A 13,982-nucleotide genomic window follows, 5' to 3' on the forward strand; every position below is an offset into this window, starting at 1 on the left:
TTTGTGGTGTCCCTCCGTTTTTGTCATTTCAGTTTATGTGCAATTATCTTCACTCTGCTAAGTTCACCTGCTTCAATAGTTTTCAGTGAAGTGAACACCTGGAGGAAAGAAACGTCTATCGTATCCCAGCAACATGGCAATATTTGAACATCATGTGACCTCAGCCCTGTTTACATTGTCGAAGTGGATGACCTCAATGTTTTGCTGTATTTTGTTTCCACGACACACACACCTTCAGTTCTTTAAAAAATCACATTTATTTGTCTGTTTCCATTCTTGTTAAGCCATTGTGCATTCAAGTACATTCTTACACCTTAATAAATGAGGTTGTCTTCCTGCTCCATGAATCAAAATGTTTTTTTTTGTTTTTTTTTGTTTGTTTTTTTTGGGGGGTGGGGGGTGAGAAACCTAACTGACATTAGAATGATCACCAGTACGGACGGGCAAAAGAATCCATGAATTGACCATTAAGAATTCTGTCAACTGTGTAGAACTTACTGTTGAGTAGTTGTGTCTTAAAGGGGACACATTATTAAAAGTGCCTTTTTGTTTGCATACAAATAGTTGGGTCCCCGGACCGCCTGTCCACCAGTCAAGTGTGAAATTAAACAACCAAGTCAATCTTTTGGTGATCTGACTGTGTAGATTCATGGTAATTCCAAGTAAAGGTCGAATCAAAGCAACTGGACTCTTCCTTTTTGTTGTTGTTCACCGCTAAAGGCTTCTTTGAGTTCGAATTCTTTTTAACCTCGGGAGTCTCTCTTTGTAGAGAATATGTCTCTGCAGGGTGCTTCCCCTGAGACAAATACAGACAGACATTTATACTGAGTGGGAATTGCCCCAAAGTCAGGCAAGTGTGGACTACCTCGGTGTCCTCCTAGTGATATTCTGCAATTCCCAATAATACTCAAATAGTAACAATCAGTCAAGCAGTCGAATGCCCATCCCTTGTCGCCACTGTGAGTCAATGTACAAGACAACAGTTCACCAATGATGGAAGGATCACAAACAAGACAGAGATGTTGACATTGGACCATAGGACGTTTTGCCGCCATGTCGGCCATCAAAAACAATAAGTAGACATGGGAATCCCACAGCGTTTTGCGTCCTTCACACAGCCGACTGAGTCTCGCTGCAGACGTAGATGTTGCTGGGTCGCACTCGCCTTCGGCTGCGGCCCGCCACCCTGGGACACAGGCGGCAGCTCTTGGGAACGAACTCCCGGCAGGCCTCCCGGAACTTTCGGATCCTCCAGCAGTAGATGATGGGGTTGAAAACCGTCTTCAGGTAGCTGAGCCACAGTGCGCCTATGCTGGTGGGGTAGAAAGCGGGACTGTAGTAGAAGCGGCGGCTGAAGACGGCCAGGAGGCTGACCACGGTGTAAGGCAGCCAGCACACCGAGAAGCCCACGAAGAGGATGAGGATGGTCGTGAAGGCGCGGGTCTTGAAGCTCATGTCCACCTTAATCTGCGGGGGTCTCTGCAGCCCGATGAGTCTCATTTTGCTGACTTGGTTGAGGGCCGGCAGGCAGGAGGGCTCGCTGGCGTGGCTGTGGACGCGCAGGGTGTTGCGCCGCACCGTGTTCAGGATGCACATGTACGAGTAGAGCATGACAGAAAAGGGGGCGAAGAAGACCGCCACCGCCAAGAGGACAGCGTAAGCGCGGTCGGCCACCGACTCGCTGTATCCCAGCACGCACTGCGGCACCCAGACGTCGCCTGCTCCCGCCGCGCCTGTCCTCCAGCCTACCACGGACGGTAAGGACACACACAAACTCAGCAGCCACGAGCCCACGATCAAAATCTTGGCCCTGTGCGGGGTCAACTTGTCCTGACGCTGCACGATGATGAGGAAGCGATCCACGCTGATGATGAGCAGTATGGACACACCCTCCAGGACGAAGAGCCAGTAGAGCATGATGGAGGCGCGGCAGAAGCCGCTCCCGAAGCTCCAGTCGGCGCTCCCCAGCGTGACGGCGGTGAAGGGCATGCAGAGGAGCGAGAGCATGATGTCGGAGAAGGCCAGCGTGGCGAGCAAGAGGTTGATGGCGGAACGCATGGCCGGCTTCTGGTAGACGATCAGGCACACGATGGCGTTGCCCAGGAAACCGATGGTGATCATGAAGATCATGATGCCGGCCAGAGTCACGCGCAGGGTGACCGATATGAGAGGAGTCCCGGGTTCGGAGGGAGGACTATTTGTGGCTTGAACGGCGTCGTCCGGCTCCATGAAGTCGCATCCTTCCAGCAGGCTTTCGTTGCAAAAAGCCATTGTGGCGCTCAAGCGGAGAAGATCAATGTGCACGGAGCGGAAGATCGCCGTCAAAGGCCGAGCGCCATCTGAAACGCACAAATAAAATACAGCAAGCTTAGTTTCGCTGTAGCGGGCAAGCGACCGTAAAGTGGACGGTCAAAATCGGCTCGCAGTGAGGCGGTTGAACCGTGTGATGTCGAGACAAATACAAATACAAATACAAATACAATGCCTTTCTTAGCTCAAAATTAATTCCCAAACATACTCAAATACATCATATATCGCCATAACATACGCACGTGTAATGTGCACAAACTGAAAATTCATCATGATATTCATGAAGTAAAAAACATTTTGTTTCGAAAATATCGACTGACCATCGATGTGATGAAAATCCATATTCCATAGCAATTCCATGTTTGACAACAAATCTTCATCTTGGAAAGCACACGTCTCCAATTGTTGTATTTGTGATTACAAATGAATACAATTTCAAAATTCATACTCGTCTCTAGTGAACTCAGTGGCGTGTATAAATGAAGGAATAAACATCCAATGAGCAACGGATTCCTTTTTGCCAATAAAAAGCTCCCAAAATATTTGACATACAGTATAAAGGTAAATAAATGCTATTTTTTGTGAGTGATGCAATAGACAATGAGAGGTGTTGCTTTTATTTCTTTCCAAGCACGCAAAGACGATCGAAACTATGAACTATTTACTCGTTGAGCGCTAATGTCATCCAAGTTGACTGGCCAATGGATGGAAGGATGGGTTTCCTGCTATTATTATTCGTCTGAGATACATAATTTGCAATAATCTAAGCGGACGACGTGAGTATCTGCATGCATTATGTAATATGAGATTCATAACGCCAATGCTAGTACTCACTACTCACACGTCAAAGCGAGGCCTAAACATTCAAAAACCACATGAGAAACGTCGCCTTTGCAACGGCGACATTCTTGCACGAAACCCTCACCGAGAGCGCTGCATAGTTTTGCTGGCTGTTGCTATGGCAACAGGGTTAGTGGCTCCATGGCAACTAGCATCCCATTTCCTCTCATGCGTCCACGGCCAAATGTATTTTCCATAGCACAGCCTACTACTGCCAACTTTAATCTTACGCGCAAGGTCACCCGATCTTGTTGGATGGGAACAATAGCTAAGGTGGCGACGTACTTATCAAGTCTGCTCAGCCTTAAGATCTTGTTCATCACGCATAGCGTTCAAATTGATGATGTCACTGGAAAAACCTGCTTTATAGGATCAATTCGAGACAGGATAGCAGATGTGCCAAGTGGACATGAAATGCAGTCAAACACAATCATGCAGATTTTTGTTCACACCGCAACGCGCTATTTCTTACTTTCTTTTTTTCTTTTTTGTTTTTTTTAATAATAACAATTATAATTTCCCCTTATCGTTGGGGGGGAATGACCCACCTTGGAGCTCTCACGGTGGAGCCCCCAGCGTCAGCATCCTGGTCTCCCTTCTCGCCCAAAGATGTGAGCAGTGGCTGCGTACGCAAAATGTCAATTAATAACTATGAAGAGAAATGGAAGCAAAAATCCCGGTGAGGAGGTTGCATCGCGGGCTCGGCCGTCATCGTGCCGCCTGCAGGCGACGCTGACGCCACAACAAGCAGGTGGACGCCGATTTAAAGGAACACTGCAGCGTTTTGAGCTTGAAATACGTTCTCATTTACACAGCGCAACCAAGTTGCAATCTTTTGTTTTTTGTTTTTTTTTTTTGGGGGGGGGGGGGGTGGATATAATTGTATGTTGAAATGCCAAATTAGTTGAATTTATAATTTTGGTTGTATTAATAGTCTTTGTATGGCTGTCAATCTTTTTTTTAATATCGCAGCCGTAAAATAATTGATTGATAATAATTGATAATTTTTTTTCCCTCATTAATGTACACACATCACCCCGTATTGAAACAGAATTGTTGACATTTTTGCAGATTTAAGAAAACAGAAAAACGGAAATATTACATAGCACCCTTTGCTGTGACGCTCATATATTGAACTCGGGTGCTGTCCATTTCTTCTGCTCATCCTTGAGATGGTTCTACACCTTCATTGGAGTCCAGCTGTGTTTGATTATAGCGATTGGACTTGATTAGGAAAGCCATACACTTGTCTATGTAAGACCTTACAGATCACAGTGCATGTCAGAGCAAATGAGAATCATGAGGTCAAAGTTACTGCCTGAAAAGCTCAGACACAGAATTGTGACAAGGCACAAATTTGGCCAAGGTTACAAAACAATTTCTGCTGCACTTTAGGTTCCTAAGAGCACAGTGGCCTCCATAATCCGTTTGGGATGACCAGAAACCTTCCTAGAGCTGGCTGTCCGGCCAAACTGAGCAATCGGGGGAGAAGAGCCTTGGTGAGAGAGGTGCAGAAGAACCCAAGGATCACGGTGGCTGAGCTCCAGAGATGCAGTCGGGAAATGGGCGAAAGTTCTAGAAAGTCAACCATCACTGCAGCCTTCCACCAGTCGGGGGTTTATGGCAGAGTGGCCCGACGGAAGCCTCTCCTCAGTGCAAGACACATGAAAGGCCGCATGGAGTTTGGTTTAAAAAAACACCTGAAGGACTCAAGATGATGAGAAATAAGATTCTCTAATCTGATGAGACCAAGATATAACTCTTTGGCCTTAATTCTAAGCGGTATGTGTGGAGAAAACCAGGCACTGCTCATCACCTTTCCAATACAGTCCCAACAGTAAAGCCTGGTGGTGGCAGCATCATGCTGCGGGGGTGTTTTTCAGCTGCAGGGACAGGACGACCGGTTGCAATCGAAGGAAAGATGAATGCGGCCAAGTACAGGGATATCTTGGACGAAAACCTTCTCCGGTGTGCTCACAACCTCAGACTGTGCCGAAGGTTCACCTTCCGACAAGACGATGACCCTAAGCACAGAGCTACAATAATGGAGTGGCTTCGGAACGACTCCGTGACTGTTCTTGAATGGCCCAGCCAGAGCCCTGACTTAAACCCAATTGAGCATCTCTGGAGAGACCTGAAAATGGCTGTCCACCAACGTTCACTATCCAACCTGAGCGAACTGAAGAGGATCTGCAAGAAGAATGGGAGAGGATCCCCAAATCCAGATGTGAAAAACTGCATCATTCCCAAAAAGACTCATGGCTGTATTCTGTATTAGCTCAAAAGGGTCTGAATACTTATGGCTGTGTGATATTTCAGTTTTTGTTTTTAATAAATGAGCAAAAATTTCAACAATTCCGTTTTTTTCTGTCAATCTGGGGTGCTGTGTGTACATTCATGATTAAATGAAGTACATTCAAAGGACTTCTTCTCAGTGTCTTTCGATCAGCTTTATTTGAAAATGGTATATAATAATATATATACATATATCACACACTATTAAATTAAATAATGAAAACAATATATAGTTTTGAAATTCCTATGCTATAACAATGTCGTCCAGTAGATGGCGGTATTTGACCATAGACGCTTCTGGGTCAGCAGTAAACATCTGACCACAGGCCAGATGTGCAAAACAGCATCCCCAAATATATTTCCAGCCCATTATTCAACTATAATTATTGACACTTTCCTGAACAGTCTAGTGTTTATTCCATTCCTCACGGGCACCGTATTAGCACTGTGTAGCGTGGCACGGTGCCCGTGTGTCAAACGTGCCCACCTCAGTTCCACTCCGCTGAGGTGACGCATGCATGCACATCACGTCCACCGGCGAGCTCGCAGGGAGGGAGAATTAATTTCTTTTATTCCACACCTCTGCCGAGACGTCGCCACTCCATCATTCGGCTCAAAAGCAAACACGCCGGCCTGCCTGCGTGAAAAATGTTCCTCTCCTTAAATCAGAATATTGAGAGTGCAAAGAGAAAACACACACACACACACACACCCAAGGAACAGAGGGTTACATTTAGGCCATTTTGCACAACTTGTAACTTAAGTCCACCTCCAGAGTCTTGTATTGACACACTGCTGCTTGTGACTCCAGCTCCCAGTTCTGAGAGTCAGTTTAGACTACGAGCAACGTGTTAATCAATGCTAAGACGCTGGAGGTGGTTAGCCATGCTGAGCAATGTGAAAATAATTCACAGCAGGTTTGCAGGAATGTGCAAACCTCAGGGGAACTTTAAGATAGGCGGCGGAGAGAACAGCGTGTTTCACAATGCAGCGGTGATCAAATAGAGAGGCTACAACAGGCGTCGCCAACCTTTTTGAAACTGAGACCTTCTTCTTGGGGACTGCGCCATACAAATAAACACGTCTGAAAGCGCCAATTGGCTGAAATTACCTTCGATTATGTTCAAGCGACCGAACCCGCCAACCTTTTCTCGTATCTGGGATGCAACGTTGTCACATTGTCTCTGTGCTGCCTCAGTAAACGTGAGAAACGTGGATTCAAATCGTTCCCGCATTCCTGAGTTCCAGACGTTTTGCTGCAGAGAGGCCAGAAAGCAGCTCATTGGAATTTCTCCAGCTTATCTACGTCACTAGCCTCCCGATGGATAGATAGATAGATAGATAGATAGATAGATAGATAGATAGATAGATAGATAGATAGATAGATAGATAGATAGATAAGACAAATTGCAAAGACCTGGAGTAGTTGGAAACGTGAAGAAGAGGCTTTCATCCTGCAGTGGATAGAAAATGGCTGATGATATATATATATATATGCTAGTTCTGTTAGCCCGTCTATGGCATTTTGCATTGGATGTTAGCATTAAGCTAGCATACTTTCGAAAAACACAGCTAATGTGCTTTGGTTAAATACACCAAGTGTGATTCTCTTTCTTTGATGTTTGTTTTTCAAGTAGACTTCAATTGGGGCTGGCAATAAACAGCTTCAAACAAGCACTTTGCTTCTTTTTTTGAGCAATTGATTGCCAAATGATTGTTGTGAAGTTTTGCTCGCAACTCAAGACAAAAAAATTGTCCAACCTCTCTAAAAATGAATAAAACCGGTCATTTGTAAGTGGAGAACCCACTGTCAAGTGATTTATTGATATGAATCTGATTCCTAGTGAACTACAGTACAAAAAACTCACCCTTTCAAAGCGCCTGAAAAAAGATTTTCTTCCGTTTCTATGGTTATCTTTGGACTTTTCCTCTTTTCCATTATTGCTGTCTTTATGTTGTGGCCTCACGTGAAAAGAATTTTATCGTCTATTGTCTATTGATTGACAGTGTGTGCTGTGATTTGGTTATTATTGTGGCTGTAGGTCTGCATGGTGTTTGTTTTATTTTGGTTGCCTTGTGCGAAGGTCAAGAAATTCGAATGAGGCAACCAACCTTAATAACCGGCACACTTCGGCATCATTGCGTTGGAGCTAACGGTGCACTGTATTAGATTGCGTATATAATTTGAAAAGGTGCATAAACAGCCGGCCAGAAATGTATTGTTGATGTGCTGTGTGAGTTAGTGTGACACCGGCGGTGAAATATTAGCATGCGGTGTTGCTTATTCCTTTCTGGCAGCAACCTCTGCTTCTCGTCGGCTCGACTTTTCTGGTTGTCATCGGTAAGTTTCTTTCACTTTGTTGTGACGAGCGCGTGCACTTAGAAGCGTGTGCTGGTGTGCGTGTGTTTGTGTGTGAGTATCGATCAGGGAGAGAAAGCCCGCGTTGCCATAATCCATCTTGTGCGGCCAAAGATCCGCCGCCCGGTGTCACTCGGTCACCTCGGCAACCGCTTGTATGTTGACCTGCCAGCTGGGAGAGCTGAACTCGGCTGGCTGGCGCAGGATTGTGCGTGAATGCGTTGCGGCCTCGCATCAAAATGCGGAAAAAGAGCACGTTGGGGCCATGTGGGTCACTAAAAAAAAAAACAAATAATGCTTTTTGCAGTACAGACATAATATTCATATACACTACAAACACCAATTGCAATGAAGTTGGTATGTTGTGTAAGCCATAAATAAAAACACAATAGGAGAGAAGAGAAACAGCAGTAAAACAGGCCAAAAACTAGATGTCACGGGTTGAGAGACTCGTTATGGTTTAAGCAAATGCGACAGTGTAAAAATCCGTCTGAAGTCGAGACATTTCAACATTCTAAAGCGGTAGTTGCTCTAATTTGCCCGGGTTCCCGCATTCCCGCATTCCAGACCACTAGACCCCGAAAAGAGAATGCTCTAGAAGCTGCTGACTTCTTTTGAAGCTCTCTGAGTCACCGAAGGACCATCTTGCTGTGACAGTAAGGCCAAAAAGCGGTGTACAAAATTTAGACTAGTAGTGTATGTCAATATAGAGTACGCACAATGTACACGGCAGTATGTATGCTCAGTTCACCCTTTCCACCGTCAAGCACATAGGAAACACTTCGACAGCAGAGCTTGGGATCTATATCGGGGCCCATTTCATTGTCAATGATCGAACAAAAGCTTATGGTTATATATGAAGTTCCATGTTTTTGGGCTGGTTCTAATGTTTCTTTTGGGAATTGCATAGCGGGTCGGATGAAACGCTCTGGTCCGCGGGCCGCAGAGTTTCCTGCCAATGTTTCAGAACATGTTCGCAGCTCTCTAATTTGCTTGTTTTGTTTCCGCTCACGTCAAACGGATTTTGCATTTCTGGTGTAATTAGTCCGCTACAAAGAAACCGAGCAGTCCGTTGTGCTGCAGGTGCAATACTAGTCTTACTACCTGTGAAGGCTTACTTCTGGTTTAAGGTAAGGCACGTGTTGTTTTTAAATAGTGTGCACCACAATACACTCGACTTGAATACGACTACTATGATAATCATAATATTCACTTTGTTCACACTATATAAAGCCTCAGTGATGTGTGAATGATATCAATGATTACCAAATAGCGAGCTCATGTTGAGCCCATTTTCATATTCATTTCACACATTTTAAAGTCCAAATAAACTATGTCAGACATGAAGCCCTTTTGAGAGAAAAAAAAGAAAGAAAAACAAATCGATAACACTTACACTGACAATAAAGAGCAGAAATACTGACGCTAAATTCTCTTTGTTATCATTTAGAACCTCATGAGCAAGTTAGTTAAATCTACATATATTTTTGGAATCGGGTTACACTAAATGCTTCACTTTCAGCGATCTTTTGTACCAATAATTATACTGAGCAGTAAGTCAACATGCCTTTCTTTGAAACTGTGGTTTACATTCGTTCTTTGGCGTTACCGCATGTCAAATAATTCTTAGTTGTGCCTGGCATTATAGATATCGTAAAACCTTTAAGCTGAGTCATGAGCAGTGTGCACGTGTTCAATAAATAAGGATGTTTGCGTCACATATGTCATCCTCCATATCAGTCCAATTTATTTAAATAATTCATTTCTTCACTGAAATTAAGAAATAAATAGTGCAAACCATCACACAATAATACACACTCATCTTGCACATGTAAAGGAATGTATCTTTGTTTTTTTTTGTTTGGTTTTTTTAAATGAGTCGCTTGCATTGTATAGCTACTAGCACAAAACACGTCTGTAAGAAACATAATGGGGGTATTAATGATTGCTTTCGGGAACAAGTCAGTGCTAAATGAAAGCAATGTGACAAGTTCTTCCTTCATGTTTCTTTCTGGGAAAACGGCGCACAAAAGTTGCGCGCGCGCGCGCGCGGCTTAGTGGATGACGGGACACACAGGAGCTCGGAGCGAACAGACAAAAGTTGATTAGTGAGGCAAACGCAAACGCAGAGCGAATCAAGTTCGTTCACGTGTCGCTGTACATCCTCTTGCAGTCGATGGAGGGCGGCGGCGTGTACGCGTTGTTGTCCGGGCTGCGCGGGAGCCCGGGCGGCGTCATGCGCTTCTCCTTCTGCCTGCGGTTGCAGAACCAGACGCGCACCACCTCCTTCTCCAGCTGCAGCGTGTCCGCCAGCCCGTTGATCTCCTGCGCCGACGGCTTGGGGCACTTGAGAAAGTGGCTCTCCAGCGCGCCTTTGACGCTCACCTCGATGGACGTGCGCTTCTTCCTCTTGCGTCCCTGCGTGGCGATCTTGTCGATGCTGGCCGGGCTGCCGGTGCTGGAGTCGGCCTCCTCCAGCCACTTATTGAGCAGCGGCTTCAGCTTGCACATGTTCTTGAAGCTCAGCTGCAGCGCCTCGAAGCGGCAGATGGTGGTCTGCGAGAAGACGTTGCCGTAGAGCGTGCCCAGGGCCAGACCCACGTCGGCCTGCGTGAAGCCCAGCTTGATGCGCCGCTGCTTGAACTGCTTGGCGAAGTGCTCCAAGTCGTCCGAGGTCGGCGTGTCCTCATCCGAGTGCGCCTCTTGGTGGTGGTGGTGGTGGTGCTGCTGCTGTTGCTGCTGCTGCTGCTGCTGCTGCTGCTGCTGCTGCTGGTGCTGGTGGTGTGCGTGCTGGTGATGAGGATGAGGATGAGGATGGTGAGGGTGGTGGTGGTGGTGGTGGTGGTGGTGGTGATGGGGGTGGTGAGGGTGGTCCAGCTCTGGGGAGTCCCCGCGGACCAGCGCACCGGCGTGCATGAGGCTGTGCGTGCTGAGCATCCCGTTGACGGTGAAGGCAGCCGGTTGGGAGTAAACGAGGCTCTGCTGCTGCTGCTGCGTCTGCGTCTGCGTCCGACCCTCGCTAACGTTGATGGAGCCCCCCCAGCCACCAGGGTGCGCTTGATGGCCCGCTAAATGGGAGCCGCGGTGGTGCAGAGCGGCGCCCGAGTGGAGGTCCTCCCTCCCGCCGCCGCCTCTCTTCGTCTCCTGGGGCTGAGAGCCGGCCGGCCACGCGGAACCCGCTTCGCCCGCGGCCGCCGCAGCCGCCGCCGCTGCCGCGGCCGCCGCCGCTGCCGCGGCGTGGGGCAGCGACGTGACCCACTGGTGGGCATGACTGAGCATGTGCCCGCCGTTGCTGGACACCATGGTGGCCCCTTGCACGAAGTCACTCTGCACCATCTTGACCGAGGGGTCCCCCCTGAACGCACTGGAAGACACCGAGGTGACCGCAGCGTTCGCCGGATGCATGCTTCCGCCCCTCCGGTCAGACTGCGGGACCGGGCCACTTAAAATCCTGCTGCTGGCGAGGTACGGGCTGGAGGTGGCTGTAGCCATGCCCCAAATCATAAATCTGGAGTCTTTCGAACACTCGGATCCACTCACAAATGCACTTGCGCGTAATAGAGGGAAACAGCCACCAAATATGAAATGCAAAAAAAAGTTTCCTCAGTGGTGAGTAATCCACAGAAGACTTTACTTTTCGATCCGTGGCAGCCTGCGAAGATGAAACGTCCGCCCCCACCTCTCGATCAGTCTTCTAATTTGGATTTGGAAAGATCACGTCGAAAGCGCATCCTCCACGGAGCAAAGGAGGCGAACATGTGTTTGACTGTGACCACGGCCGAGCGTTCCTCTCCCATCTCCGGCCAATTAGGAGCTAACTAGCCCGCGGAGTCCTCGCTGATTGGACGCTCAGCCTGAGAGGAGTGCGTGTGCACGGACGGGGTCACTCTCGTTTAGTCACCGCACTCAACCGATTGTGCGCTTCCACCATAACATCATAGTACACAAATGTTTATGACTCTGTAGAGCCGCCGGCCACGGCGATCCTCCATATCCCGCAAATATGCCCTCAAGGGGCTTCAGATTTGGAAGAGAAGATTCATCATAACGCCAGAAGATCATTCGTGAAATTGTGGTCCAATAGCAAAGTATCGGGATTATTGCACGGTATCGTCCCGAATCTGACAAATCACATAAAGCGGACGCTCGCTAAATTGCCGCATTTTCACTTTCCCTGTCTACGAGCGCATCCTCGAACATCGCACATCGAACATCGAAGGCCGCTATTTCAAAATCGACAAGTGTGTACAACGTGCGAAAAGTCCAATGAGTCCCCATACGATTTTCTTTCGTATTGGAGCAATTCACTCAAATATGACCCCGAAACTAGAGGTCGCATAGGGGACGTTTTCAAATAATGTGATCAGTAATGGTAAAGACATTTGTAAATATACATATACATATCATTTGGCTTTTTTCAAAACCTGACTGACTGTTTTTGACAGCAAAGACTTCATTCGGGAGACGTAACGGCAAAGACATTTTGCCATTACAAGTTTGAAAACCATTAGCGTTTGAATGATAACAACTCCCGATAATTCAAATGCCGGCCGACATCCGTAAAATGAATTCCTTTTCAAATGGAAATTGATTTGGGTATGTCTTGACCGCTATTGATCAAATGATATAAAAATGACGCATAATGTTGACGCTCGCCGCGTTTCTTGCCACGCTGGGCCATTATTTCCTACCTTTGAGCCTTTCTGTCCCTGACTCGACACAATAAATCCAGGATTTCAGAAGGGAACATTTTGGGTACAAAAACGTCCATAAAAGAGCCACGGCATTTTCTTCTGAAAAAGACCATAAAGCGAAGAGAAATGCACTTTTGTGCCGCACAATAGCAGCGTGGAACGCTTATCCCTCAGAATTCACGATCAATATCGAAATACCTAGACGGGATAGCATCAAAAGATGGAACCGTTCTCAAGGATCCTCAGCTTTGGACACAAATAAGGTGCGTCCGCCTTTTTGCATGCTAATGTGCTCTGCCTTTCACGTGGAAAAGAAAGAACACACGGTTGCGCTTCGCTGCCACCACGCATTTCGAAACGCACTTCTCGCGTTTCTCCCAACAGAAAGAGAGCATGAGTGGACCAGACGTACCGTGCTGCATATGTTTTACTTACCTGGTCAAGGGTCCACTTTAAAAAAAAAAAAAAACGCGACCGCTAGACTTTGGACAGTTGTCGATATCAGCATAAGGTACCTTTGAGACTTCCCCATTTCACCCTCAAAAACGTTGAATGTTGAAGCAAATGATGACATCGTACGAGCTATCCACTCTTTCAGGTTCCGTTGACGAAACACAAAATACTGCTCGTAATGTCGGTGAAAACATCTTGAAGTGTTTCTTCAAGGGGCAGTAATCCCATAATGACCGTTTTTGAGCCACGTGCAAAAAAATATTCAATATGATTATTATCGAGTAACTTGTTCTGGGCAATAAAACCATGTATAATAATGTTCGATTTAGTCTCGGGCCGCAATCATGTACATGTAATGAGAAAAAAAGAAGGTTCAAAATGAAGGGAACACATTTTAAGAAACGGATCACTGTGCCAGTATGTGTGCACATTGTTGCCCACCTACTGTAAGACCTCCAACTTGCATTATTCTGCTACGTTTTCATGACGACTGACTGATTCTGACGAGGACACCAAAGGCCCTTTATATTGGGTCATATTGACCCTAGTGATGCCCCCCCCCCCCCCCCCCCAAAAAAATGGCAATAAATAATTTATTACATTTTGGCACAGTAAATACTCTCATAGATAATTCACATGAATGAAATATAAACAAATAAGTCGAAACATAATATATAGTAATAATTCAGTAGAAATTATTTGTTTGACTCACATATTTTATTTCATTAAAAAATACATACAATAGTTATTGCTAAACTAAGTTTAGGTAGTAAAGTCTAAAAAACAAAAACACAAAGAGCAAAAACTTGGACAGTGATGTTTGCTTTTTGGTTTCAAAAAAAAGTTCAGCTTTTTCATTTTACACCATTAGGAGTTTGAAAAGTAAACTTACAATTATTTACCATGCACAATATCTCACAAATTGTTACATTTCGCCACTGAAATGTGATCCCCCACCCAGCCTGAAATGATTAATAATAATAATAATAATAATACAACAATAAACAGCAACCAAATATTTTTTCCAACTA

General features: G+C 46.1%; 2 protein-coding genes across 2 annotated transcripts; both read right to left on the bottom strand.

Moving 5' to 3' along the window:
- Positions 1-238: 238 nt before the first annotated feature.
- Positions 239-3,908, bottom strand: gpr45 (G protein-coupled receptor 45). The gene is made up of 2 exons (XM_061792783.1): positions 3,699-3,908; positions 239-2,339 (listed from the first exon to the last, which is right to left on the bottom strand). Exon 2 carries the CDS (start codon positions 2,269-2,271, stop codon positions 1,111-1,113), a length of 1,161 nt encoding a protein of 386 aa, XP_061648767.1. The 5' UTR covers positions 2,272-2,339; positions 3,699-3,908; the 3' UTR covers positions 239-1,110.
- A 5,633-nt stretch (positions 3,909-9,541) lies between these two features.
- On the bottom strand, positions 9,542-11,916 carry pou3f3a (POU class 3 homeobox 3a). Its single transcript, XM_061792248.1, has one exon. The coding sequence runs from the start codon at positions 11,306-11,308 to the stop codon at positions 9,950-9,952; it is 1,359 nt and encodes a 452-aa protein (XP_061648232.1). The 5' UTR covers positions 11,309-11,916; the 3' UTR covers positions 9,542-9,949.
- Positions 11,917-13,982: the final 2,066 nt, after the last annotated feature.

This window comes from Phyllopteryx taeniolatus, chromosome 12 (genome assembly GCF_024500385.1).
Source record: "Phyllopteryx taeniolatus isolate TA_2022b chromosome 12, UOR_Ptae_1.2, whole genome shotgun sequence".
Classification (NCBI taxonomy): domain Eukaryota; kingdom Metazoa; phylum Chordata; class Actinopteri; order Syngnathiformes; family Syngnathidae; genus Phyllopteryx; species Phyllopteryx taeniolatus.

Excerpts from the sequence above, each read along its gene's own strand:
- pou3f3a (XM_061792248.1), bottom strand. The coding sequence starts at position 11,308 with ATGATTTGGGGCATGGCTACAGCCACCTCCAGCCCGTACCTCGCCAGC.
- gpr45 (XM_061792783.1), bottom strand. The coding sequence starts at position 2,271 with ATGGCTTTTTGCAACGAAAGCCTGCTGGAAGGATGCGACTTCATGGAG.